This window comes from Zootoca vivipara, chromosome 14 (genome assembly GCF_965207765.1).
Source record: "Zootoca vivipara chromosome 14, rZooViv2.hap1.1, whole genome shotgun sequence".
Classification (NCBI taxonomy): Eukaryota; Metazoa; Chordata; class Lepidosauria; order Squamata; family Lacertidae; genus Zootoca; species Zootoca vivipara.
This window is the reverse complement of record NC_142597.1, coordinates 39,799,871-39,826,093: the sequence shown is the minus strand read 5'-3', so window position 1 is coordinate 39,826,093 and position 26,223 is coordinate 39,799,871. Positions and strand designations below refer to the sequence as shown.

The 26,223-nt window shown below is 46.3% G+C and overlaps 1 protein-coding gene across 8 annotated transcripts in view; it reads right to left on the bottom strand.

Annotated features, from left to right (window-relative positions):
• The window catches only part of ACACA (acetyl-CoA carboxylase alpha), a 200,598-nt gene that overhangs the window by 24,688 nt on the left and 149,687 nt on the right, over nucleotides 1-26,223 (bottom strand). For all 8 annotated transcript variants that reach the window (XM_060268325.2, XM_060268324.2, XM_060268327.2 and 5 more), the window contains 7 exons: nucleotides 16,983-17,126; nucleotides 15,891-16,011; nucleotides 11,539-11,635; nucleotides 10,459-10,555; nucleotides 9,438-9,573; nucleotides 4,589-4,766; nucleotides 2,750-2,862 (listed from right to left, as the gene is read on the bottom strand). In XM_060268325.2, coding sequence (XP_060124308.1) covers nucleotides 2,750-2,862; nucleotides 4,589-4,766; nucleotides 9,438-9,573; nucleotides 10,459-10,555; nucleotides 11,539-11,635; nucleotides 15,891-16,011; nucleotides 16,983-17,126 — 886 coding nt within the window. The remainder of the gene's footprint in view (nucleotides 1-2,749; nucleotides 2,863-4,588; nucleotides 4,767-9,437; nucleotides 9,574-10,458; nucleotides 10,556-11,538; nucleotides 11,636-15,890; nucleotides 16,012-16,982; nucleotides 17,127-26,223) is intronic.

Genomic DNA, 26,223 nt, shown 5'->3' with positions numbered 1-26,223 from the left:
TTCAAAAAGAAAAATGTCTCAATAGAAAACGATGTTCTTCATTGCGAACTGATATGGCCAAACACTGTCTCTATCCACCACCATTTTGTAGCTGACTCCACCCCTATTACTGAGCCTCTCCAGTGGGCCCCTGCTCTGTCCTGTGCCGTGGAGTTCCACTGGCTGACTGTACTGAATTAAAAAGCAAGCTTGGCTGAATGCAGTTTCCTATTGACTTCATTTTCAAACGTTGGCTTGATTGTTTTCTCACAGTCACATATTCCTGGTTAACCATTTCTGCCAACAAATCATCACAAGAAGACTTAAAAATAAATAAATCTCGTGCGAGTTTTTGTTTTGTTTTTGTTTTTAATAAAAAAAAGCCTAACTGGCAAGCTCTAAAAAGTTTAAGCAGCCTAAAAGCGCTAAGACACACAGCCTCACATCCCCCTGCTGCGCCAAAGCTCTTCCGCTTACGCCAAAGCTCAACACGTAACATTGAGTGACATTTTAATAAACACGAAACTAATAAAGATTTCGGTTACGACGCTTGGGAAAAAATTGATAATGAGCAGATCTGTGTCACATTATTCAAGATCTTCCTTGGGCTGCCCCCAAGCCCTCTCTGCCAGTGGAAACCCAGTGGCGGAGAGAGGGGTTCAGAACGAAAACGCAACGCTGCCCTCGGATTCCCTCCACCCAGCCGCCCCCCCAACGCAAACGACACACAGATGCAAGAGCACCGTCCCTCGTGTCCCCCCCCCCGGCCGATGTTGCCACAAAGCAGCCGCTCGGCAGAAATGATGGCGGCCATTCAGGGGTTAAGAGAGGCAGCGAACCCCCAGCTAATGAGCAAGTGTGCGGCAGGCTGCTGTAAGATAAATGGAACTCTCTGCGCTTCTGCTGGAGTCAGCATGAACCGCGGCCCTGCGGCTTGTTTGTGGCAAATGGAGTGCGCAAAATATCAAAGGGCAGTGATCCAGAAGACGACCGGCTTTGACAAATTTTAAATTGGCCAGAAAGAAAAACCGGCACAAAAAAAAAAGAAGAGGAAAAAATGAGAGAGAGAGGGAGAAATTATGCAATTCGCTGTGTCCTACAATCTAGGCTCATCCTGCTTTTGAACAGCATTAGTGGGTGGGGGAGAATCACCAGCACCACCGATGGCCCGACATTGAGAGCAATTATGAGCCATCTAAGCAAGACACTTATCAGAAACCAAAGCTTTTAATGCACACTCTCCCATTCTCTCTGGATGGTGGAGAAGGGGCTCCGCCTAGGATGTCACGGGTGGTGTTCTGCACAGAAATTATTAGCTTGTTTCTTTGGTAGGGGGAGATTGGAGTCAATATATATATATATCACGCACACAAACAAACCATGCTATTTAAAAAAGGGGGCAGGGGGAGAAATTTGAAGCTTCTTTTAATGGCAGTAAAAAGCGCTCTTTTTGGTTTTGTATTGATACCTGCGGAAGGCTGAGTGCGAACCAGGTGAGAAGAAGAGATTCAGGGGACGTTAACAGCAGCTGAATCAAAAATGGCGATTCAGGGTGTGAGTTCAGCACATCTGATTCTCTGGTTGGGAGGAGTCATGTGTTAAAAATAATGTTCTCATCAGTCCCCACCCTTGTGTTCGGACACATCCAGCCCCTACGAAGAAAGGGCAAAAAAACTGTTCCTGGTTTGCCGTATCACAAAACGCTTTTGGACACAGCTTCAGGGTTCAGTGCAAAGCAGCCTAGCTGCAATGTTTGTGGGTTTTAAAACAAGCAGCCTAAATGCAACCTCCATACAGATAGGGCACCAACATGCAGCAGAAGGTATTTTTTTTAAAAAAAAGTAATAAGAGAGTATGGGCACAATAAGAGCTCTGCTGGATCAGGCCCATGGCCCGTCTAGTCCAACATCCTGTTCTCACAGTGGCCACTGAGATGTCTGGGAAACTCAAACACTGGACCTGAGCACAGGAGAACTCTCCCCTCCTGCAGTTTCCGGCAACTGCTAATCAGACGCATTACTGTCCCTGACTGTGGAGTAAGAACATAGCCCTTCCCTCCATGAATTTGTCCAATCCTCTTTTAAAGCCACACAAGTTGGTAGACACCACTGCCTCCTGGGGGAGCAAGTTCCATAAACTACGTGCTTTACGAAAAAGTACTTTCTTTTATCTGTCCTGAATTTTCCAACATTCAGCTTCATTGGATGAGTTCTAGTGCAATGAAAGAGGGAGGAAAAAACTCCGCTTTCTCCATGCCATTAAGCATTTAATAAACGCTCATCATGTCACCTGTCACTCGCCTTTTCTCTGACCTGATACACTTTATTGAGTAGAGAAAGCACTGTATAAATCCCAAATATTACGATAACATTATAAAAAGGGTGGAGAACCTTTTCCAGGCAGCAGGCCAGGCCCAGCACTCCCCCAACCACCTGCCCCATTCCCCCTAATGGACCAGCCTCCACTGTAAATAAATGCAGGAATTGTAACTGCAGCCTCCAATCCTTTCCAAAAAATCTACACACCTGGCTTAGACAGGCCTTTCCACACAACACACTCCTCCTAAATGCTTTCTTGCTCTCTGCCTTACAACCTGAGGAATAAGGAGTGGAAAAACACCACCGAACAAACCTTCACACACACACACCCCCCATGATTCTGACAGGCAAAAGCCTCAAAATGGGCCAATGGAAGGGAAAAGTGGATGCATTTCTTAGAAACTGGCTGGACATGTTTTAATTTGCACGTGAGCAACCCCACCAACACTCACCAAGTCGTTCTGCCAGACGCACGTAGATGGGATCCACACGCCTCATTGTCTTCACCAAATCTTTCTTTCGGAACTTGATTTCCACAGTGCCTTCGGGCTCCAGAACCCCTCCTCTGAAGAAAGGGGGTGGGGTGGGGGAAATAAAAAGGAATATGTTCTCAAAGAGGCTACGCCATTCAAGGCTGAATGCGTCTAGACTGGGAGGTGCACCTCAGTGGGGAAGACCCTTCTCCCCCACAGCAAGCAGCCTCCGAGGGATTCAAACCTCATGAAAAAGAGGGGAACTCTAGCACTAAATCATAGATTAGACTAGGATTTATTTGAGTGTGGCATCCGCCCTGGAGTGGAAAGCGCTTCATAGCAAAAAACAAACAAACAAACAAACAAACAAACAAACAAACACCAGACCACGCATCCCTACACATTGTTCAAATTGCCAGACTAGGCTTCTTGCCAGTTTTAAGCCTTAAAAGCAGCCTTCCTGGACATGGTGCCCTCCTGACATTCTGAACCACAATAGGTCATGCCAACAGGGGCTGTAGTCTTCTCTGGTACAGTAGGGATGGAGGACTCAGAAGCCAAAGGCAGCCTTTCTATCTAGCCCCCAGGGCTGCCCCAGGCTGTACAGCCTCCCCGCCCCCCCTCCAAGCAAGCCACACCTATTGTCATTCCTGCTTCACACCCTTCCGGAGGGGAATCTCAGATGCAGAGCCTAAATGCAGGCCTCCCTGTATGGCCTTAAAACTCTCTCCAGGCCACACCTTTTCCCTAGCCACGCCCCTTCTCCCCAGGCCACGCCCCTCACTGCTGCAGTCAGATGGACTGAATGGGTCTGACTAGGTCAGGCACCCCCAAACTGCGGCCCTCCAGATGTTTTGGCCTACAACTCCCATGATCCCTAACTAGCAGGACCAGTGGTCAGGGAAGATGGGAATTGTAGTCCAAAACAGGGATTCCCAACAAAATTTTCTCGAGGACCCCTCATCGAGCCGCTATTGTGACAAGGACCCCCATTAATTCCTAATCCTAAAATTAAAAAGTGAGAGCCAAATTAAGAGTCTTTTTATATTTTATATTTATACGTTTTTTACAGTTCTTCCTCTTCATCTGTAGGCCTTTGTCGTTTTAGCGAACCACTTTTTAACCAACGGTCCATTTTTAACTACGCAAACTGTAGCTTCCGCGCAAAACAACGCTTTGTTTACAAACACTACTGTTTTGCAAAGAGGCAGCGCGCGCCAGGGAGGAGGGAGGGGAATGGAGAAGACAGGGTACCTGCACAGTAGCGCACTAATGAAGCCGACGCGCGCAAAGCATCTTGGGGAGGTGAGCGTTAGTAGAATGCGTGCGCCGCCTCTTTGCAAAACAGTAGTGTTTGCGAAGCGCCACCTAACGGTATACAGCAGAACTACTGCCTCTATCTAATTCTAGTTTTGCGCTAGACTCTGCTAATGCAGGAAGCGGCCAAAACAAAAAATCTGTTATCATACGAAATATATTTAATATATTTTTTATTCTAATAGCATCTTGCGGACCCCTCTGGCATAGCTCGCGGACCACCTGTTGGGAACCACTGGTCCAAAACATCTGGAGGGCCGAAGTTTGGGGATGCCTGGACTAGGTTGTTGGGACTCTCAACTCCATGATGATCATAGCTGCCAAGTTCTCCCTTTTTTTTAAGGGAAATTCCCTTATGCTGAATAGGCTTCCTCGCGAGAAAAGGGAAAACTTGGCAGCTATGATGATGATGGGATCTGGGCATCCCTCAGCTAGTTGGGCGTTTGCATCTCTGAGGGAGGCAAGCTGGGATGGAAGGAGGTGCGAGACTGAAGCCATTACCTGCTTTCCCGATCTGCGTACATCTCCATGTGCCGAGGGTTAATGGTGGGGTCGATCACCACCCAGGAGCCTCCTCTCAGCTCTGCTTGTGGCGGGATGTAAACAAGGACAGGCTGCCTGTACTCCCGCAAACCGTCCACGATGTAGGCCCCGAATTTCAACACCTGGTCGTACATGTCTGCACAGGGAGGGGAAAGGACACAGGTGTAAGAATCCTCCAAACTCTGCCCCACCGTAAACAGGAAGTAAGGCTACACACAGAGCCCACCACCGTTAACTCATGGAATTCACAGCTTCAGCTTGAGGTGACGTGGCTGCTCGCCATTTATCTCCAGTGGCTTGTTTTTGCTTTGTAATGGTTAAGGGAGATTGATCCATGGCTGCTAGACACATGGCCATGTTGAAAATACAGTGGTGCCTCGCTAGACGAATTTAATTCGTTCCACGGGTTTTTTCTTATAACGAAAAATTCGCCTAGCGAATCCCATAGGAATGCATTGAATTTTTTTTTTGCCCATAGGAACACATTAATTGAATTTCAATGCATTCCTATGGGAAACCGCAATTCGCCAGACGAATTTTTCATAAAACGAATTCGTCTAGCGAGGCAACCTCCGCTCGAAAAATCCTTTCGTTAAGCGGAAATTTCATTAAGCAGGACATTCGTTAAGCGAGGCACCACTGTACTGTAGAAATTGGGAGTCCTTGGTGAAATCAAGAGATCAAATGGAAAGGTTCCAAGAACTCAGGCCAGGAAGGAGATTAATTATAATTTCTTCAAACTGTTTAAAGCTTCAAGTAATGAGACAAATTCCAGTTAGGAGGAATGCTGCAAACAGATTGAGCAAGTTAGGCAAACACAATTGGTACACTTGGACCATGAAACTATAGCTGATGAAGAATAAACGAAACAAGGCCTTGTCCTGTATTTGAAAATTATTCTAACTGGAATTTGTCTCATTACTTGAAGCTTCCAACAGTTTGAAGAAATTATAATTAATCTCCTTCCTGGCCTGAGTTCTTGGAACCTTTCCATTTGCTTGCCACAGGGGCCAAATAGAACCTCCATATTCAAGAGCAGTCAGACTGCATTACGGCAGCCTTTGCTGACCTAGCACTGTGCTTGCAGAGGTTGATGGGAGCTGCTGTCCAAAACATCTGGAGGGTGTTTTTCTGGCTACCTCATTGTTTTGCTTGTAGTACACAGGTGTGACTGATCTATTAGGGGCAGGCATGGCCAAACTTGGCCCTCCAGATGTTTTGGGACTACAACTCCCATCATCCCTAGCTAAGTGGACCAGTGGTCAGGGATGATGGGAATTGTAGTCCCACAACATCTGGAGGGCCAAGTTTGGCCATGCCTGTATTAGGGTGAATGGGGCTCCACCCCACCAGTCTCAGTTTGCCCTCAAACAGCTTCCACCTGGCCCTGCCTGGCAGCTCCCTCCTCCTCCATCTCAGTGTTGCCCCTTGTAGAACTGAGAAGTGGGGAGGCGGAGGAAGGGGACAAATCTAGAACGAGTTGGCTCTACCTGCCGTTGGCTCTGGCTCCCCCTACTGTTGGCCTCCCTGCCTGACACCCCCTACCAGACACTTTTGTGGGTTCACTTACAAGGTGGTTGTAATCTAATATTCCTGGTTATCATGGGAAATGAGTTTTAAAAAAAGAAAAAAGACTGCACTCCTGAAGGATTTCCAAGGATTGCTCAAATTTATTCTTTAACCGATGTTCAGGTGAATGGAACACTAAAAAAAAAAAATGCTAGCAGCAAGGAGGGGAAACTTTCTTTTGAGGAGGAGTGAATGTCATCTCTGGGTGAAAAAGAAAAGATCCTTATTTTTTATATAAATATATATATAAGGGGAATGACAAATTTATTGCTAATTAAACAATCACTTTATTATGTAGTGCTAGCAATAAACCACTTGAAGCTCCTTTCAGCTAATTCCAATGTTAAGAAAATAATTGCTCAATTCAAATTATTTTAACCAAATTAATTCTTTAGGAGACATTTTTTAGTAGTGCTACATAATAAAATAATTGTGTAATTAGCCTGGCATTTTTCACTCCTGCCATGAGCGTATATTTTAACTCGGTAGAAGGAGGCTGGCCAAATGGGGAAGACTGCACTCCCTCCCTCCCTCCCTCTCTTTCTCATTTGCACGGAGACGGAGATTTTTTAAAAAATAAAGAGAAAAGGGAGACGGGGCAGGAATGAATCAAAGGGAGCTCCCTGAATGTAGCTGTATTCAATTGCAGACTGGCAAGTCCAGGCTACATTAATTTATACCACCACCACCCCACCACCCCCTCTCTCTTTAAAAAATAACTAGATTTGTTTTCCTAATGTGATGGATGAACCAGATCATTGCTTGTTTTGGGTGAGCATAGTGTTCTGCAACCTTCCCACAGACCGCCTGAACGGATCTTCTCTACTGCCACCTGAGAAGCTCTGCAGTGGGCAGAACCGAGCTAAATGTACCAAAGGTTTGACTTGCCTCCTACATACATTTCTGCTTGTGTTCCACAGCCCTCTGTCAAACTAACAGGCGAAGGCAAAGGCTGCATGGAGAGATTTGGGTTTTGGACAGAGATCCAACGAAAGTAAACAACTGTGCTACTGGGGAAGAGATATAGCTGGGTGGACCGACTGAAGGGGACACAAGCTTATTTTAGAGCAGGGATGGGGAACCTGTGGACCCCAGCCAACAGGGATGATGGGAGTTGTGATCCAACATCTGGAGGGCCACAGGTTAGAAGAGGAAGAGCAGTGAATGTCATGTTATGTTAGGTCTAGGGCAGTGTTTCCCAACCTTGTGCCTCCAGCTGTTTTCGGACTACAATTCCCATCATTCCTGACCACTGGTCTTGCTAGCTAGGGATGATGGGAATTGTAGTCTCAAAACATCTGGAGGCACAAGGTTGGGAAACACTGGTCTAGGGACGTAGGAAGCAGACTATTGGACATGTGGCTCAGTATCGTCTACCCTGACTGGCAGAAGCAGCTCTCCAGGGCTTCAGAAAAAGGGGTTCCCCTCCAGCTCTATCTGGGGGTGGCGGGGGCTGAACCTGGGGATCTTTGCATGCAAAGCAGGTGCTCTAACCAAAACAGAAGCAGAGATAGTTGATCCCCTCTCTCTGATGGGCTGGGAAAGTATTTTCAGTTTTGACACAATGACCTCAGAACGTTCTGCCACCGACAGAAAATCCTTCAAACCGTCCGGTGCAAAGTTAAAAGTCTAATTTCCCAGGCCACCGGAACAACCTTAAAGGTTTGCACTGGCAGACACATGCATCTGGAATTTTTCTCTGCTCGGGTAACTGCACTTTCTTTCTCTCCCCCCCCCCCCGCTCTCTGACTCTGTCCATCAATTCTGGGCAACAGTCAAAGCTCGAATCATCCTTAGCAGTTTGGATGGAGCTTCAGAGTAAAAATGGCAACACACACACACACACACACCGTGCAATACACCCATTGTGTACATATAAAAAGAGTCTCCTGAATCCATTACGCTCAGGTTCCGCTGCGATATAAACATGCAGGTAATCAGAGTTTGTTGTAGTTGTTTTTAAAGGTCTTTTCCATTTTTTTCCCATTCCAGTCAAAGACTCTGGTAACCGTTCCCCCCTTTTATTGTTATTTATAACCTGTCCCAGGGGGTAGGGGTGGGGTGGGCAAAATAATAAGTATAACATGAAAAACCAACCGAGAGCGACCCCGTAGTGCTACCAGCAAGGCGGTTTAATATCTTTGGGATTTGCATCCTATCAACCGCTATTCACGCTGAGCCCAAGACCCCGGTGCTAATTTCGAGTAAATTTCACGCTTGATGTCTCGCTGTTGTGGGTCACTGGCGGTTCGTCTAAATAAACTGCTTCCCTCCATCTAAATATTCAAGGCGTCCTCTTCCTTCTTTTTTTAAAAGAGGAAATAATAATTTAATTTTTGCATTATGTTGAATAGCCTCGCGGCTAGATGGAGCTCATTCGGCAAAAAGAAACCTTTCCCACTCTCGATATGCCTTTATTTATCATACAGAATTTTTGTTTATATATATAGGGATATAAATATATGCGCAAAAGCCAATGGGTTTGGGGACACGTGTGTGTGTGCATGCAACGGCTTAAATTAGACCTCCTAGGCCGACTTGTAAAGAGTTCCCCCCCCCCTCTACTAATGTCAATTCTCAACATGGCAAGAGCGATCTCTAATCTTTTCCTACTCATTACACACAATTTTGGAGTCATTTTACCCACGGCGCAGCCAAATCTTGGCGGTGTGTGTGTATATATATGCATGTATTTGTGTGTTCTTAGGCGCACCGAGGGGTGGTATAATTGTTTATTTTCACTCTCTGCTTAATCCTCTGCCCCCCTCCAGCTCCCGCCTCCCCCTACCGCCCAACATGGAAACCAAAATTGCAAGCGTTTCTCTTAAGGAGTGTGGGAAGATTGACAAGAGATGCTCCCTTAACTTGCTCCCTGGGTTCCTCAATCTGCTGACACTGGATAATGTCCAAGGCGATTGCCCTTTGAGGGCACTGCCCCACCAGCCTGTTTACCCTTGGCTAACATCCACCTGCCTGCCTGCCTGCTGACTTAAGACCAGCCCAGAGGTGGCCCTTGCTATCAACTCCCTCTTCCTCATTGTCAGTTTTGCCCTTGTAGAATGCAGCAGGGAGGAGGATGTGGGGAAAACAAGAAATAGTCAGTTTCACCTACTGCTGGGTTTCACCTTCCCTGGGTTTCACCTTCCCTGCCGTCCACCCCACCAATCCCATTGGGCAAAAGCAACCACTGGCTGGGGGGGGGGGGGAACACCACCCATTTTTAAACAATAACAATAACCTTTCATTCCTCCAGAGAAGCCTCTCCAGTTTGCAAAGACCATGAGCGGCAGCCCTTCCCGGTTGAAATCCTTTATTGCTTGAGCCGTCTTGAAGGCTGAGTCAGGAAACCACACCTGGCCAGCCTGCTGGATAATCTGTTGCAAGGTGAATGAGAGGAAATGGTTTGCAGGTGAGTACAAGGCAGCAGTAGCAGCATTAGCAGCAGTAGCGAAAGCTGCCAATACAAAAACCAAAACTGATTAGCTGCAGGGGATTAAGGTTTCTTTAGCCCACAGCTGCTAAGACACAGGGGGCTGCACTCAGAGCAGACTCGTGGAAACGGAACGGACCCACGGTGGTCCTGTCTGCTCCTGTCAATGGGCCTGCTCAGAGCATGATGAATCCTGGATGCAACCCCAGCAGAAAACACCGCAAAAGCTCCTTGAAGACTTGCTGGGTCACCTGCCATGGTGATGGGCAGGGGGGTTGCGGAAGCAGGCAGGCGTGCAGCAAAATGGGAGGGGTCTCTGCATGTGCAACCCATGGAGACCCATTGCATATACACACCCTCCTTTCGTGTGAGTGAAGGATGGAGTGAACTCCTTGCAAATGTTGCGCTGGAGAACATCAGTGGCTCTACAGATGTTGTTAGCCTACATCTCATGTAGCTCCCATCTGGGGTTGCCAGACTCAATAGAGGACAGGACTTCTGTGCCTTTAATTGCCCTACTCTCTTTTGAGTCTGGAAACCTTAAAGAGAAACCAGCAGACCCTTTGTTTAATTTCCAAGCAAAGGGTCTGCTGGCTTAAGGTTTCCAGACTCAAGCAGGGCAATTAAAGGCACAGAAGTCCTGTCCTCTATTGAGTCTGGCAACCCTACTCCCATCACCCCTGGACATTGGCCAGTCTAGCTAGGGCTGATGGGAGTTGGTATCTATCAGCTGGGGGATCACAGACATTCCCCAGCGCTATATCACTTCAAAGGGACATGCTTCAGATGCCATGGACCCATGCCATGTTTTAGGAGCTAAAAAACCTACCTTGGCTTCCGAGTCTAGGTTTGCAGGGTCTGCAGGGATCGTCAGCTCCACTGTCCGGGTTTCGACCGCAACCACTCCAACAGGTATTCCACCCAGCCTGGTAAGAAACGGCAAAATGCACAATTGCGTTTGCGCAACTTTGATTTTTAAACACAAATTAAGTTGGATCCTGATCCAAAGTGGGATCGACCGGGTGAGAGAGGGGGGTTAAACCCTTTCCTCCTGTGCTGTTTTTCCAACTGAAAATCCCCCAAACCCAGGGAAGAGACAGCAGCTGCTTATTGTGGGGTTTTGTTCTTTTTGTTTTGTTGGGGGGAATGGAAAATTATTTTGAGGTGGGTGGGGGGAGAGAGAGAACCCTCACATACCCAGCCCCACATTTATAGAGCACTGCCATTTGTTTTAGAATTAAATATATGCAAAGTGATCAGGCATTTAGAATATTGCCTCGCCTTGGCTTTCAGTCTTTTAGTCACTTCGCTGCATCATATAGAGCCATTAGCCATCCTTTCCGTCTGAACCACAGATAGGGCTTAAGTTGAGCAAGAAAGCCATAGAAGTACATACGAGGCAGAAAATTCTCTCTTGCGGGTATTACTGAGCTTTCACCAAAAGACCCTCCCAATCCTCCATACAGGCTAGGAAAAGGGCATTATATTTGCGTTCAAGGACATATTCCACCCAGGCAAAAACATTAAAGGAAGGGATGAAGCAAGGGCAGTGAAGACTGTGGCCAGGGGACTGGGGGTGTGGCCTATGGATGAGTCCTGAGGGCTACACAGAGAGGCTTGGAGGGCCACAATTGGCCCCTGCACTTGAAGTTACCCCCCCCCAAATTACTGTATTGACAAGTTTGGCTGTGACCTAGAAATCAGAAACCAGTTTTAATTTCATGTCTGTCTGGAAAACTCACAGCAGGGCCTTAAGCAAGCACCCTGCCCCAATCTGCAGTGCGCAGATAATTATACTGAGGTCCCTTGCAGGGCTGTTGTAGAAATGACAACAAAATAATGTACCTTTAAGTGCTTTGGACATGCAAAATTCTCCGCAAATGTTAAATGTCAAACAACAACGACTTACCTGGCTCTGCCAACCACAACTGTCTGAGCCCACGGCTGCATGATCTCTGAAAAGGAGCCGTAGTCAAAGAAGCCAGAGAGCCACTGGCCCTTCTGAGCTACAAAGAAAGGCAGGGGAAGAAAACATCAAGAGGAGTGGAAGAGAGCGCATGTTGTCACGAGTCTTGCGAAGCGGATTATAAATATGCAGATAAATAAAGATAATTAAAAGCAAAGCACAAGACAATGCATACAAATTTCATATCTGCTCACATGAATTATAACGTTTTCTTGCATCTGATGAAGTGGACTCTCGAGTGCAGGTAAAGGTCATGCCGCAATAAATGTGCTGTATCTTTTAAAGTGCCGCGTACTGCACCTTTGTTGTTGTTTTCAAAATGCATTAGGATTGCAGCCTGCAAGGTCATGCCATTTGCACAAGGACTTCTCCCTTCCCTCTGTGTGCCCCTCAAATCTGTCCTGGGAGTTCCCTGAACCCTCCAGAGCGGACTTGGCAGAGGGGGACATAGGGGTGGGGCATGTGGGGAGAAAAGGAAGTTGTGTTAGGCAAATGGAAGTCATGGGGGGGATGGGATTTACACCTGCCAAGCCAACCAAGATCAGCCAAGATCAACCAAGGAAGTCTCATTGAACCAACAAACCAAAGAGGGGCAGCTGATACCCTCTGGACTATGTATAAATTGAAGCATGTTCAGTTTTATCTGGAACCAGGCAACTCTGCTGTAGCTACACCAGTGTGGTGCAGTGGTTAGAGCGTCACACTAGGACCTGGCAGACCAGAGTTCAAATCCCCACATGGTCATGACCGGGCACCCCCAAACTTCGGCCCTCCAGATGTTTTGGACTACAATTCTCATCATCCCTGACCACTGTTCCTGTTAGCTAGGGATCATGGGAGTTGTAGGCCAAAACATCTGGAGGGCCGCAGTTTGGGGGTGCCTGGTCATGACACTCACTGGGTGACCTTGGACCAGTCTCCGTCTTGCAGCCTATCCTACCTCACAGGAGTGTTGTGAGAAGTGCTTGTGGGAAGGGGGTTATTCGTTTGTTTTTGTTTTGTATTCGGGTATTCTCATTTTGCATGTTTCTGTTGTGAACCGCACCAGGTTCTTCAGGTGGAGGGCGGCATATGAATTTAATAAATAAAATAACAACAACAACATTGTGAGGGGAGCACCCTGCACACTGTCTTGAGAAAAGCAGAATACAAATGCAGTAACAGAGGGGGGGGGAAAGGAGGCCCCCTTTAACCTTGCCATCAATACATGAGACTTTCTCAGAGAAGTTGCCAATGCCAAGTGAATCTTGCCAAAAGTTATATATTAAAGGCTATGAAAATGCCTGCCTGCTGCCAGCTGCCGTGGCTGCCTCTTTAATTTGCTCGTCTGCATAGAGAGGGCCATTTATCAGCAGAAGGCATCATTTACTGTTAAACGATGGGACACGGGGAGCAGAGGGAATTTGCCTTGCTTTTAAATAAATAACTCTACGGGGTGGTTCCTTTCCCCCTTCTCTTTCTCACAAGACACGGGAAACATTTGTCAGAAGGCAGCCAAGGCATTAAAAGAGGTTGTTCTTCAAGGCTTTCCCCCAGTTTCTAAAATGTATGCACTTTAAATTTCTTTTAAGCCAGGCTTTCAGACCGGAATTCTCTCCCCCTCCCTGCCTGCTCCTCCTCTGTTTTGGCAGTAGCAAGACTTAAAGACATGGACTGATCATTTGGGTGAGCTTCCACCTCTTTGTGGCTAAGCATGGGCTTTGGAGACAGAAGGTCCCGGGTTCAACAGGAACACAAGTTGTTCTTGGAAAATACCTATTGAAATTAATGGGCCCCAGTTATTCAAATCCATTGATTTCAATGATTCTACTCTGAGCAGGGCTAAAGTTTTTATCTTGTGAACTGCCCTGAGATCAACAGATGAGGGGCGGTATACAAATTTAATAAATAATAATAAATAATAACATTGGATGCAACTATTGAGACAAGCACTTCACTGATCTCCTGGCTTGAATCTCCTGTTTAGAGTGTATTAGGCTGTTTTAATGGACTAGTTTATTATATTTTCTGAATGTGGGTGTTGTTTCCTGTTGGCTTTCAGTTGTTTGTGAACCTCCTTGGTTCAATGTTTCCTACACTGACTGGCAGAGGCCCTCCAGGGTTTTATCCTCATCCCAACCTGGAGATGCCCGGGATTGAACCCGGGACCTTCTGCATGCAAAGCAGATGCTCTGCCACTGAGCTATGGCTCTTCCCTGATATGTTTAGGAGGGATGCAAATAGAGCAAAGTGGGGAAGAGGAACAGGCTTAAAATCAGTGCCAAGAAGACATGGGCTCTAGGCAGGCATTGCCAGCTTCCATACCTCTCTCTTGTGAGGTGGGGAGGAAATCTCCACTGCCCTTAAGCAAGGAGAATTGTGCTTCTTATAAAAGCCTCTTTCCCCCACAGGCTCTATACAAACGCAGGAGGTGGGGGAGGCCTCTCGTGTTCAACCTCTTTTGCAACGCTATAATTTTGAACAAGCACTCCTTGCCCTGTAACGCCAAGTGCAAAAGCAATTAAAAAAGTGGAATCCGAGCAAAGCCAACCTCTGCTGACTCCAGCGGGATGACAAGTGTTTTATCAAGCCCAAACTTGAAATTACTATGTTCTAATGTTCCTTGGCTCCGTGGCCCCCCGCTGTAAAATGTGACCATCCATTTCAAAATGATCTCTCCATCGCCGAGTCCAGAGCTTGATCGTTTCGATTCCGGGCCTCGCATCGGGCGTCAGTTTGAAGAATATCGTGGCGCTATCTCTCCTAATAAACGGCTTTAACTTTTCACCTAGGAGATCTCTCCTTTAAACTTATCGCGGAGAATCATCTGCTTCCCCTTAACGCCTCCACTAAATTAAAAAACTCGAAGTCACTCAATTTGGAACCTGCATGCTTTCAACAAGCCAGATGAATTGTCGGCAAGATGACGAGGTGGGTGGTGGTGCAGGGGAAGGATATAATATTAGCCAAAAGGAAGTTGCCAAAAAAATCCCATTCTAGCCAGCAGATAAGTACAGCTGCTGAAGGATGGGACTGCTCAATAAGTCCTGGTTAGAATTTTGCCTCTGCAAAATAGGATAGCAGCTTTCTCTCAGTCCCATTATCTGTCATATGGGATAATAATATTGGCCTACCTTATAGGGCTTATGGAGTATGCATTAGCTATATAAATTCAAATAATATTATTTTTGTCATTATTAACTAATAATATTAATTAGTTATTAATAGTTATTAATAGTTATTAATAGTTATTTATTATTATTATTATTATTATTATTATTATTATTACTATTACTGCAGCAGCACATGGGACCTGCAATAAATCATTGTTGTGTGGAGTGCTATTCAGGGTTGCAGCCGGCCACACCCTCTCTAATTATACTCCATTCCATCCTCCCTTTCTTCCACCCCTCTCAACAGTTAGTCAGCACTCCAGGACCACTGGGGTATGCTCAATCCTCCCCTACCCCAAAGTACTTTTGTGCTTCTTCAAACCTTGGGGTGCCCCTAAGCCTGCTGCCAGCTCTCTCTCTTTCAGAGGGATGGTGCCAAATAACAAGATCACTATTTGTATATAGCAGGGGTGAGGAACTAGGGGTGGGCAGGCCAGAGGCAAAGAGTGTGGGGAGGAACAAAGGTAAATTTTACCTTTGTACATCAGGCTGGTTTCTGCACATGCTCACAAGACATGTCATCAGAGTTCAAGGACACATAAGAAACACTCGAGGGTGCAAAACAGGGCTGGTGTGGAGCGTGGCCAGGGGAAGAGTCCCCAGAGCCAGATAGAGAGGCTTGGGGGGCTGCCTGTGGCCTCTGGGCCTGAGATTTCTCACTCTTGACATACAGGGTTAGCACACAGCAGACAGAACGTTGCACTTGGGAGTCAGAGAGGATATTACTCCTAACAGAGGGAGGGTGCCCTATGGCAGCTGAGTTCCTAGGACAAAAGCAACGCAACTTACAAAGCCTCAGCTGCTTTAAAAGTTTGCAGGCTCTGTGCTAAACCTGGGCTGCAACCTAATGGTAAGTCCTGTAAGCAGCCCTTTTGCAAGCTCCTTTTCCAGCAAGCTGAGCAGGAGAACTGAAGTAGAAGTTCCAAATAGTGTAGAATACTGAAGATTTAAAACTACTGCTAGCAGAAAGCAACTGAATGTGATTTTGCTATTAGAGTGTGGATAGATAAAAAGATAGATAGATAGATGATAGATAGATAGATAGATAGATAGATAGATAGATAGATAGATAGATAGACAGATAGTGTAGCGATTAATTATCCCCTCTCCACCATTTCCTCTTCTCTTTGGAAATTAAAGTACCTGGGTTAGGGCGTCCAGCCAGCATCCAGCGAGGATCATAAGGTGTCTTGGTGGGAACAAAGTCAACAGTTCTTTCTATCGGGTCCTTGACAGTGATCATTGGGACTGGGCTGAAAACGCTCTGAAAGGGGGGAGGAGATGAGGGGAAAGTTGGTACGTAAGATTCTTGAAATGCTCATATGTTTGGCAAGTTAGGCATCGCAGGAACACAGGAGGGCTTCCTTCTACCACATCCAGCGCTTTGCCCATCTATCCCAGGATTGTCTACTCTAACTAGCAGCAACTCTCCAGGGTCTCTGGCAAAGAAGGGGCTATTCCATCACCTGCCCCCTGACCCTTCCAATAGGAGCTAACTGGGAACTTCGATAGGCAAAGGATGTGCCCTGCCTACTGAGTAATAGTCCCTGCCAAGTATGCGGCCTTGAACATACAACCCTTTTGCAAAGTAACAAGTGAATTCTGAAATGACAATTCCCAAGGTTCCTTGGGGGAAATCCATGCCAAATAGAAGCGATATAACCTGAATCCCGTTTGGAGGGCAAAAGGGGTCCTGGACCCAAGTTAAGGGCCTTGTACATGAGTACGGCTTGGCCCACTAGTGCAGTGGTCCTCAACCTTGGGCCTCCAGATGTTTTGAGACTACAATTCCCATAATCCCTGACCACTGGTCCTGCTAGCTAGGGATCATGGGAGTTGTAGGCCAAAAACATCTGGAGGCCCAAGGTTGAGGACCACTGCACTAGTGGATGGGAAGCCAGTCCAAGCTTTTAAGCATCAGCATTATGTCCTGGTGATATTCTGCTCTAGCTGAAGCATTTCACACCACCTGGAGCTTCCAAGGGCAGCCCACTTAGAGTGCATTGCGGTATTCAAGTCTTGAGGTTCCCAATGAGCAAATCACCACGGCCAGGTGATCTCTGTGATAGCTAGAGAACCAGCTGTAGCTGACAAAAGGCACTCCTAGCCATTCAGGAGCTACCCCAAGCTGCACACTGATTATCTTTGTGGCCTCCCCAGAGTTCAGTCCTTGAGCCAAGCACTCAACCACAGCAATGCCAGAAGAGCTAAAAGGGGGTGAAGGGAGAGAAATACCTTTGGCATGTAAGACAGCCATTGAAGAATGGTGTAGACCCCTTCGAAGTCGTCGCATACTGTGCTATGGGTCACCCCGTTGTTGTGCATGATCTGGATCCCACCCAGCTGGTTGTTGGAGGTGTACACCTCTCTTCCAAGCACCTGTTTGAAGGCAGGGGGTAGGGAAAGACAGATACCTTTTAACCATGTGCTCTTTATTAGAATTTTTTTTTGTTAACCACGCAATATAAAAAATCATTCCTGAAACTCCAATTGATTTCAGCAAAGTCCCCTCTCCAGTATTCCCCGCATTTTATTTTATTTTATTGCATTTATATCCCAACTTTCTTCCATCGGGGGACCTAAAGCAGCTTCTAGGAATGGCATGAGGTCTCCCATCCAGGTGTTGACCAGATCCAGCAAAATGGTGCCTTCACGTGCCTCCAGACCACAGCCTGGTATTCACTGATTTAATAGCAATGTATAATCTGTATCTTTCTGAAAAAACGAGCCAGCCAAGGTGGCTAACATTAGAACTGCAAACAGAATGCAATATAAAAATGTCCGTGTAAAAATATCAACACAATGGCGGTCTCCAGGTGCAACAACACACCATAGTTTATTGTGACAAGAGCGAATCTAAGAAAGTCCCAGGTTCCCCATCTCCTCTTTTCCAGAACCTTTTGCAGCATTTGCTTTTCCATGGTTTCTTTGGCCCCAACACAACCCCAAACCATGGTTTATCAAACCCTCTGCCCAGTGGCTTATCTGTGGCTTGTTCAGTGGCAGGAAACCACAGTCTGAAGCCACGGTTTGTCGTTGGCTTACGAACCTTTCTTAACCTTGGTCAATTTTAGCTACTCCCAGATACTCACCAAGCCACAAAGGAATGAGGAAAGAGCAGCTGGAAAACAAACCAAATGTAGAAGACTAGCTAATACAGTACAGTACTGTAGCTGCAAAAGACTGGCTATGTTCCTCCACTGCTGGAGGCCCTGTGCCTTTGAATGCCAGTTGCTGGGAATTACAAGTGGGGAGAGTGCTGTCTTACTCAAGCCCTGGTTGTCCAATGAGAGAATAAAACAGAGGACCAGATAATCCACCAGCTCTCTCCACTTACGATTCCTGGTATTCAGAGGCACACTGCTTCCAACGTAATCCATGGTGCTTCCAATATCATCCATTGATAACCTTATTTTTAAATGCATTTGTTTATTTTGCATTATTTATTCTGCTTATGTTAGCCATGGTGGCTCTTGAACGCCCCTCCCATCTGCTCAGCCTGCATAGCTCAGTCGCTTAGAGCGCGGTGCTGATAACACCAAGGTTGCAGGTTCGATCCCTGTCTGCAACAGCTGCATCTTCCTGCATTGCAGGGGGTTGGACTAAATGATCCACAAGGTCCCCTTCCAACTCTACAATCCATTTCTTCCATGAAATACTCAAAATCTTCTACCCGCTCCTCCTCCTCCTCCTCTCTGTCCCTCTCCAATTCAGGGCTGAGATTTCATCCATGCACTTTTGAAGATTGACACCTTCCTACGCCTAGGGAGCAGAAACTCGCTTTGGCAACTAAACAGACATAACAAAAACTGTGTGTTGTTTTTTTTTGCATGGCACAACTGTGAAACTGCAGCAGAGAGCCAAAGACACATACAACGCAGGAGAGGCCTTGAAAGGAGTAAGTCTGAAAATGAGACCTTGTCTGCGTGCACACACACCCTTCAGTCAAAAATTTCAAACCACGCAGACAGGTGCAAGCAACTCTTTCCCCTCCCCGGCATTTTTCCTTCGAAGGGGGTCCATTAAAATGAGCTTCTGACCACTGGTCTCTCAATTCTTCCTCTCTCTCTCTGCTCCTTTCTTCTAATCTCAGCCCAAGCGCCGCACAGCTCTGTTCCCATTCTCCCGCTGTCTCTTCCCATTTGCCCTTTCGCTGACTGATACACTGATCTCTCGGTCACTCGGCTTTCTGCTCTGCTGGGTCCATATTACTAATAACACCTCTGCCACGGCCAGTTTACCTCATGAAGGCAGGAGCACATCATTACAAAATAAACTCATAACTTTGACATTCGAGCAAATACACGCCATTTGTTATTTTTATGGCACGAGTCTCTCCAACAGGCAGGGCGGGCGGGGAAGGTGGCATTATGTACCTGGTTCCATTTAGATCGCACAAAACAAAACACAAAACAAAAAGGGAGGAAGGGAGAGAAACATGCGTGCGCAACCACAGGCGCCTCCGCACACTCCTGACCAAAACAAAAGCACACTAGGAAACACAACCGGCACGAGTTGAATTTTTAAGAGGCAGGTGCCTCATTCTCCCTCGCCCCTTCCCTCTTAGGCCTCAAAGCAGGTGTGGGGAATCTGTCGCCCTCCAGACGTTGCTGCCCTACAATTCCCATCATCCCATAGGCCATTGCCCACGCTTGCTGGGGTTGATGGGAGTCGAAGTTGGTGTGGCATAAAAGGTTAGAGTGTTGGACTAGGTCCTGGGAAAGCAGGGTTCGAATCCCCACTCAGCCATGAAGCTCGCTGGGTGACCTTGTGCCACCTCTCAGCCTAGCCTACCTCACAGGGTTGTTGTGAGGATGAAACGGGGAGGAGGAGAACCATGTTCGCCACCTTGAGATCCTGGGAAAATGCGACATCTGGAGGGCCCTCCAAGGTTTTCCATTCCTGGACAAAAGGCCTTCGGACTGAGGGTGGGCAGGGCAGAGGCTAAAGTGGGCAGAGCAACAGGTGTGGCTCTGATCTTTGAACAGTGGAATAATAATAATAATTTATTTGTACCCCACCCAAGTGATTGGTTTGTCTCAGGCATTCTGGGCGGCTTCCGACAGAACATAAAAATGCAATGAAAACATTCAAGCCATGAAAAAGTCAGAGGTTTCTACACGCATCTCTCCAGCCAGCCAGCCAGAGGCATCGCCGCACTCCAAGGACAACAGTCCTGTCAGGCAAAAGTGCACAAAGAGAGTGAGGAGCAGAGGATGGAGGGCAGGGTCTGGGGGAAAAACCCAAGGGCCGGACAGAAAGGTCTTGAGGGCCACATCCAGCCCTCATATTCCCCCTCCACTAGGCTAGAACCTGTGGAGAATTGTCAGGCTGCTTCCACCCCAGGCAACACAGCTGGTTCAGGGCAAATAATTAAAGATGGAGTCCTCACTGCTCTCACCTCAGCCTTTCCCCGACTACAGGTGAAACTCGGAAAATTAGAATATCGCCGAAAAGTGCATTTATTTCAGTAATGCAACTTATTATTATTTTTATTATTCTTTTAATTTTTACAAATGCTCTCCTTTGGAAATTCCACAGTAATAAAACAAATAGTTACAATAATACAAAAATAAACATCGCTATTACATTTTATTAATTACATTCCATTTATAATTGACCCGCCTAACGACAAATAATTACAACAAATATCTTGCTTTGCATGTCATGCATCTATCTCATATATTGGTTTCACCTTTTAAGTTGCGTTACTGAAATAAATGCACTTTTTGACAGTATTCCAATTTTCCGAGTTTCACCTGTAGTATTCATAGGCCTCCCAGTGTTTTGACAGGTCTCCTTTGGGATTGGTAATCATCAGAAAAGGACAGATTTGGCCTGCGGCCTGTGAATACTGACCTCCCCCACCCGCTGCTTCTAAATCCTTTGTTTGCATCCAAACTATTTAAACAATCTTTCATTCAAAGCCTGCAGATTGCCCATATTGAGAATTACTGTTTTCTCTCAGACATCACCACCCCTACCCCCAGTAAAATGGGCCTGAGAGGTTTTTCGAATACAAAACCCTGCCCAACCTGTTTGACTGGAGGCAGCAGCAAAAGGAGCGTGCATACCAGTGTTTAGAAACTCAGATATATAAGCTAAACACTAAATTGCACCTTAAATGTAGGTTATGGCCATCATAGCAGACTGTCTTGTGGCTATTTTTTTCCCTGCAATGAAATTTGCTGTTATTATTAGTACTGTTATAGAAAATTATAAGGGGGTTGCAGAACACCATTACTAATGAACAGAGAGGGGTGACCGAACCTGACAGCTGCAGTTACCCAGAATCCCTTGCAACACCACCTTCTTCGCCTCTGCTCCACTCCAGAGACCCGCACCCCTCCCGCTTGGACTCAACCCTGCCTTAAGGAAGGCTTAAGGATCAGCATATGCACACATTTCCACATGACTAGCAACTTGGGAGCCATAATTCCCTGTCAATTGTATCTCATTCACAATGGAAGACTCCTCTGAACAAAAGACAGTGATCAACTCTTATGAAAAAGTTAATTTCTCTTTGTGTTTAGGAATTCACACCTGGGAGGGGTGATAGGAGGACTAGGAGAGGTGTCAAAAGTGCTCAGATTTCTACCTTGAACCCTCCTTTTTTGTGAGGTATTGATTACATAGCTGTGATGTAGGAATGATGTATTGGGGGCGTTTCTTGGTGATGGGAAAACTGATAAAAGTGGAGGTTCTCTTTTGTTCTGGGTTCCTTCCTTGTTCTCCTGCGTGAGGGGAAGGACCCTGTTGCAACAGCAAATAAAGGCTTTGCTTCTCAAACTTCTCTGGTTGGCCTCTGTTATATATTCTCCGATCGATGGAGAACCCAATAAGGTTCTTGTGTACCCCATAAGGGAATAAGAGCAGATTTTTGCTTAGCACAGTACTATTCTTATTAATTTTTGTTTCGTTTCATCTCCTTTCTATACCTTTCTTTACATTTTAAAGAGAGAGAAAAACCTCAAAGCGGTTTACAACGCATGAAAGTAAAACAATCCAGAATAAAACAGCGACATCTCCACAAATTGGCCGGCTGACCAGATGGTGGAGATGCCAGCCTCCAAACCTGGCGACAAGACATCTTCACTTGCTTTGCAACTGGACCCGCACCAGTTGCGAAACATGCCTGGCGCCTGGGGAATTTCGAACGCTGGCTACACAACGCAAGCAGTGATCTCTTTTCCAAGCCAGCTTCAGCTTCAGTGGGGTTAGAGGTGAAGCTGGAGGACATCGTGTATAGAGAGAAATCCTTCATCCATCTCCCACCTAAATTAGGTAAGCCAACACCCACCAACTGGCTTTCAAATGTGACTGGATCCGCCATGCCTCTGTTGTCAAGTGAATACATTGACTAGTCCAGTGGTTCCCAACAGGGGTCCCAGGGGTCCGCGAGCTATGCCAGAGGGGTCCGCAAGATGCTATTAGAATAAAAAATATATTAAATATATTTCGTATGATAACAGATTTTTTGTTTTGGCCGCTTCCTGCATTAGCAGAGTCTAGCGCAAAACTAGAATTAGATAGAGGCAGTAGTTCTGCTGTATACCGTTAGGTGGCGCTTGACAAACACTACTGTTTTGCAAAGAGGCGGCGCACGCATTCTACTAACGCTCACTTCCCCAAGATGCTTTGCGCGCGTCGGCTTCATTAGTGCGCTACTGTGCAGGTACCCTGTCTTCTCCATTCCCCTCCCTCCTCCCTGGCGCGCGCTGCCTCTTTGCAAAACAGTAGTGTTTGTAAACAAAGTGTTGTTTTTCGCAGAAGCTACAGTTTGCGTAGTTAAAAATGGACCGTTGGTTAAAAAGTGGTTCGCTAAAACGACAAAGGCCTACAGATGAAGAGGAAGAACTGTAAAAAACGTATAAATATAAAATATAAAAAGACTCTTAATTTGGCTCTCACTTTTTAATTTTAGGATTAGGAATTAATGGGGGTCCTTGTCACAATAGCGGCTCGATGAGGGGTCCTCGAGAAAATTTTGTTGGGAATCCCTGGCCTAGTCTTAAACCACCTGGCAAAGAGATATATGAACCCTTCTGGATATGGTTTGTTTGTTGCCTTTACAGACCTGAAATCGGCTTTTGATTCAATTTCAAGTGGCAGACTATGGACCAAGCCCCACACCACCATTGATAAAAGACGACTTTTCATCACTTACACTTTGAATAAGATGTGGGTTGCAGGGTAATTTGCCAAAACCTATCCTTGCCAATAAGGGCATTTGCCAGGGTTGAATATTAGCTCCTACACTTTTTAATTTTTATGTAAACAGCTTGATTGGGAACTGTTTAGCACCTGACTGCCATGTAACAAAACTGGCAGGGACTGAAGTCCCACTGTCCAAAACAGGTCTTAAATCACTTTGCAAACTACTCTGAGGTTCTTTTGCAATGAAGAGGTGTATAACTTTTGTGCAATAAAAACAAACCATTAAAAAGAATGGCCTTTTCTAGACACAGACCAATTAATAAGTGGATAATAGATGGTGGTCAACGTATAGACCCAAGTCAAGAAGTTTAGAGACCTGGGCATTATATTTTGTTCCACTCTCTCCTGGGCCACCCATACATGGGGGGCAGGGCACATACCCTCCAACTCCCGGCTTGAAAAATCTGGTATCAGTGGCGGCGCGGCACTGGAAGTTGCTTCAACGCGGCGGCGCAGCACCGGAAGTCGCTTCTACGCATGACATGCATAGTAGCAACTTCCGGTGCCCAGACATGGGCAGAGCGGCACCGGAAGTCGCTTCTACCTCCGGTGCCAGGCTGCCCGTGTCTGCATGTCTGGGCACCAGAAATCGCTTCTGCGCAGGTCCAGACATGCGCAGACAGCCGGGAGCCGGGACATGGCCTCCGGCAGGAGCTTTACGGGATATTTACGGGATATAATCAATTCGGGATAACAGCGGGAAACGGTAACAAAATATGGGGGTTTCCCCGCGAAAAACGGGAGACTTGGCAGCTATGGCAGGACAAGCAGTTCAGAATACTGTTAAACAAGTGTATGTGTTAATGCTCATGTTTTTATTCTTTGTATCCTCTGTTTTAGCAGGTCTGGGACCGTATAATAAATTATTTGGATTTGAGCTGACTGCATATATATATAGCCATTTTCCCGGCTTGTCAGCAGCAGTAAACCTAAACTGTCCACACCGTCTACAGATAAATGGTTGCAACAACTCCAGTTTGCTTCCCAGCAGCACTGGGATTTGTTGGTGGCTGGTGGAGATTTAGGCCCACTTTCTATTTATTTCTCTGTCTAAACTCTACTGGCATTCTGCCAGCTTTTGAAGATGCACGTGTTTAACATGGGTGTTCCCTTGAACTCTTTCCTTGAATCGCTCCTATTTTGTAGCTGTGCTATTTCAATTGGGATTGTCTTATCATCTATTTTAATCATGAAAGTGTATATTTGATTTCATTTTTAAAAATGTAAATATTTACAAAGCTCTCCTGTAAAAAGATCACAGTATAAAAACACAGTATTACAACAATATTTTGTTATAAAAAAAACCTAGCACACGCATCAGTAAGAGATGGTTGGCAAAATCACCTCAGGTTCGGAAGACTTGCCTGAATATGGCAATGCCCAGAAGGCTTCTGCCGATCGGCAAGGAGTTCCACAGGGCAGGGCCTATACCAGGCATCCCCAAACTGCGGCCCTCCAGACGTTTTGGCCTACAACTCCCATGATCCCTAGCTAAGAGGACCAGCGGTCGGGGAAGATGGGAATTGTAGTCCAAAACATCTGGAGAGCCACAGTTTGGGGGTGCCTGGCCTATACTCTAAAGACTCATTGATTGGTTAAGGCCAGCCAAACCTCGGGTGCATGTGGGACCACCAAAAGTGCCTTACTGAAACTCAGATGTATAGCAACGCATGTCAGCAGTGGCAATTTTGCCAATTTGCCTTAAAAATAGCTTAAAAACAACAACTTTTGTGTCTGGATTTTCACTTTTTGAAATATGGCAACCCTAGAAACAGCTTGGAAGCCACCTGGGCATGAATGGGGATACAAATTAATAAATAGCAATGAGTCTTCTTCTTCTTCTTTGGCAATCAATCGAAGAGAAGAGATTAAGAGGAAGAGGAAGGTCTCCCTCCAGTGCAAAAGGACCAGTGACAGTACATATTGAACAAAATCTGAAGGAAAGAAAACAGTTAATTTTAATAATGGTGATGATGATTGGAAATAGTAAGGATGAGAGAGGAAAGCCGTCAGTTTGTGGGAAAGCTGCAGTGTGTCATGAAGCAACAACTATCCCCCTTTCCAGTTGCTTTCCGTTCCACGCAAAGTCCTGCTTTTGTTTTGCTTTTTGAAGCAGGCTCATTGCCCAAGATCTCCAAATCCAAGCAAACTGTGCGACTTGAATTTGCTGGCACGATGCTGAACCCCACCCGCAAAATGGCGGCAGTCCGGTGGCAGCCGCCTCTGTGTTCAGCTTAAGAAAAACCTGAACCCTGCCTCAAAAAAAACAGGAATGAACAACACACATCCAAATCCCTCAAAAAGAAAGAAAGAAAGGAAAGGAATTAAGGCCGAAAGAAAGAAAAGAGTTAAAAGTTCCAGTCCAATTATCTACAATTGAGCCTTGAACAGCTCCTAACAGCTTTCAGCCTCATCGATCAGTACTTCTGCCCTGCCCATTAAAAGTTATTAGATGGTGGAATAATGGCAACTTGATAACAAAGGCAGGTCCTGGTTTTAAAAGAAAAGAAAAGAAGTGTGTGCCTTTAAACAACAGGAGACTGGGGCTTCGGGAAGGACTTCTTTTCTCCTGAACAATCCTCAGTTTCACTGATAAGGAAAATCGAAGTTAAACTGGGATTGGAATGCCTTCACCAACTAGTCCAGCCTTCACCAACTTGTTGCCTTCCACATATTTTGGGCAATAGCACTTTCCCAAAGGATGGCAATGGGGCCGTCTTCAGCATGTCGGGCGCCCTGGCGTTGTGGTGCGGACATTGCTCTGGCGTGCCCCCCGCCCCGTTTCTCGCCGCGGCTGGTGGACGGGCGCCCTGCGCCACCCAGCCTTCCCTTAGAGCCAGCCCTGGATGGCAACAAGGGGACAGGCCTCTCCAGCAATGCTCCCCTCCCCACCTGTGGAATGCCCCCCTTGAGAGGCTTGCCTGGTGCTAATGTTCTTGTTTTTTTAATTAAAGATTTTCTTGATTTACAAAGATACATGCAATGCCTCTCATAACATTTTTACAAATCAGTTTCATAGAAGCATAGAATCATAGAGCTGGAAGAGGCCATTCAGTCCAATCCCCTGCCAAGCAGGAAACACCACCAAAGCATTCATTTGTTGAGACATGGGGAAGAAAAGGGGGAAGGAGGTAGAAGGGGGAGAGATGGATAGGGGTGGGGTCAGGGGACGATGTTTCTGTTTTACTTAATATATGTGGGTGTTTTGTTTTTGTTTTTTGACACATTTTTAGAGTCTGACAAACATGCTTCCCTTCTC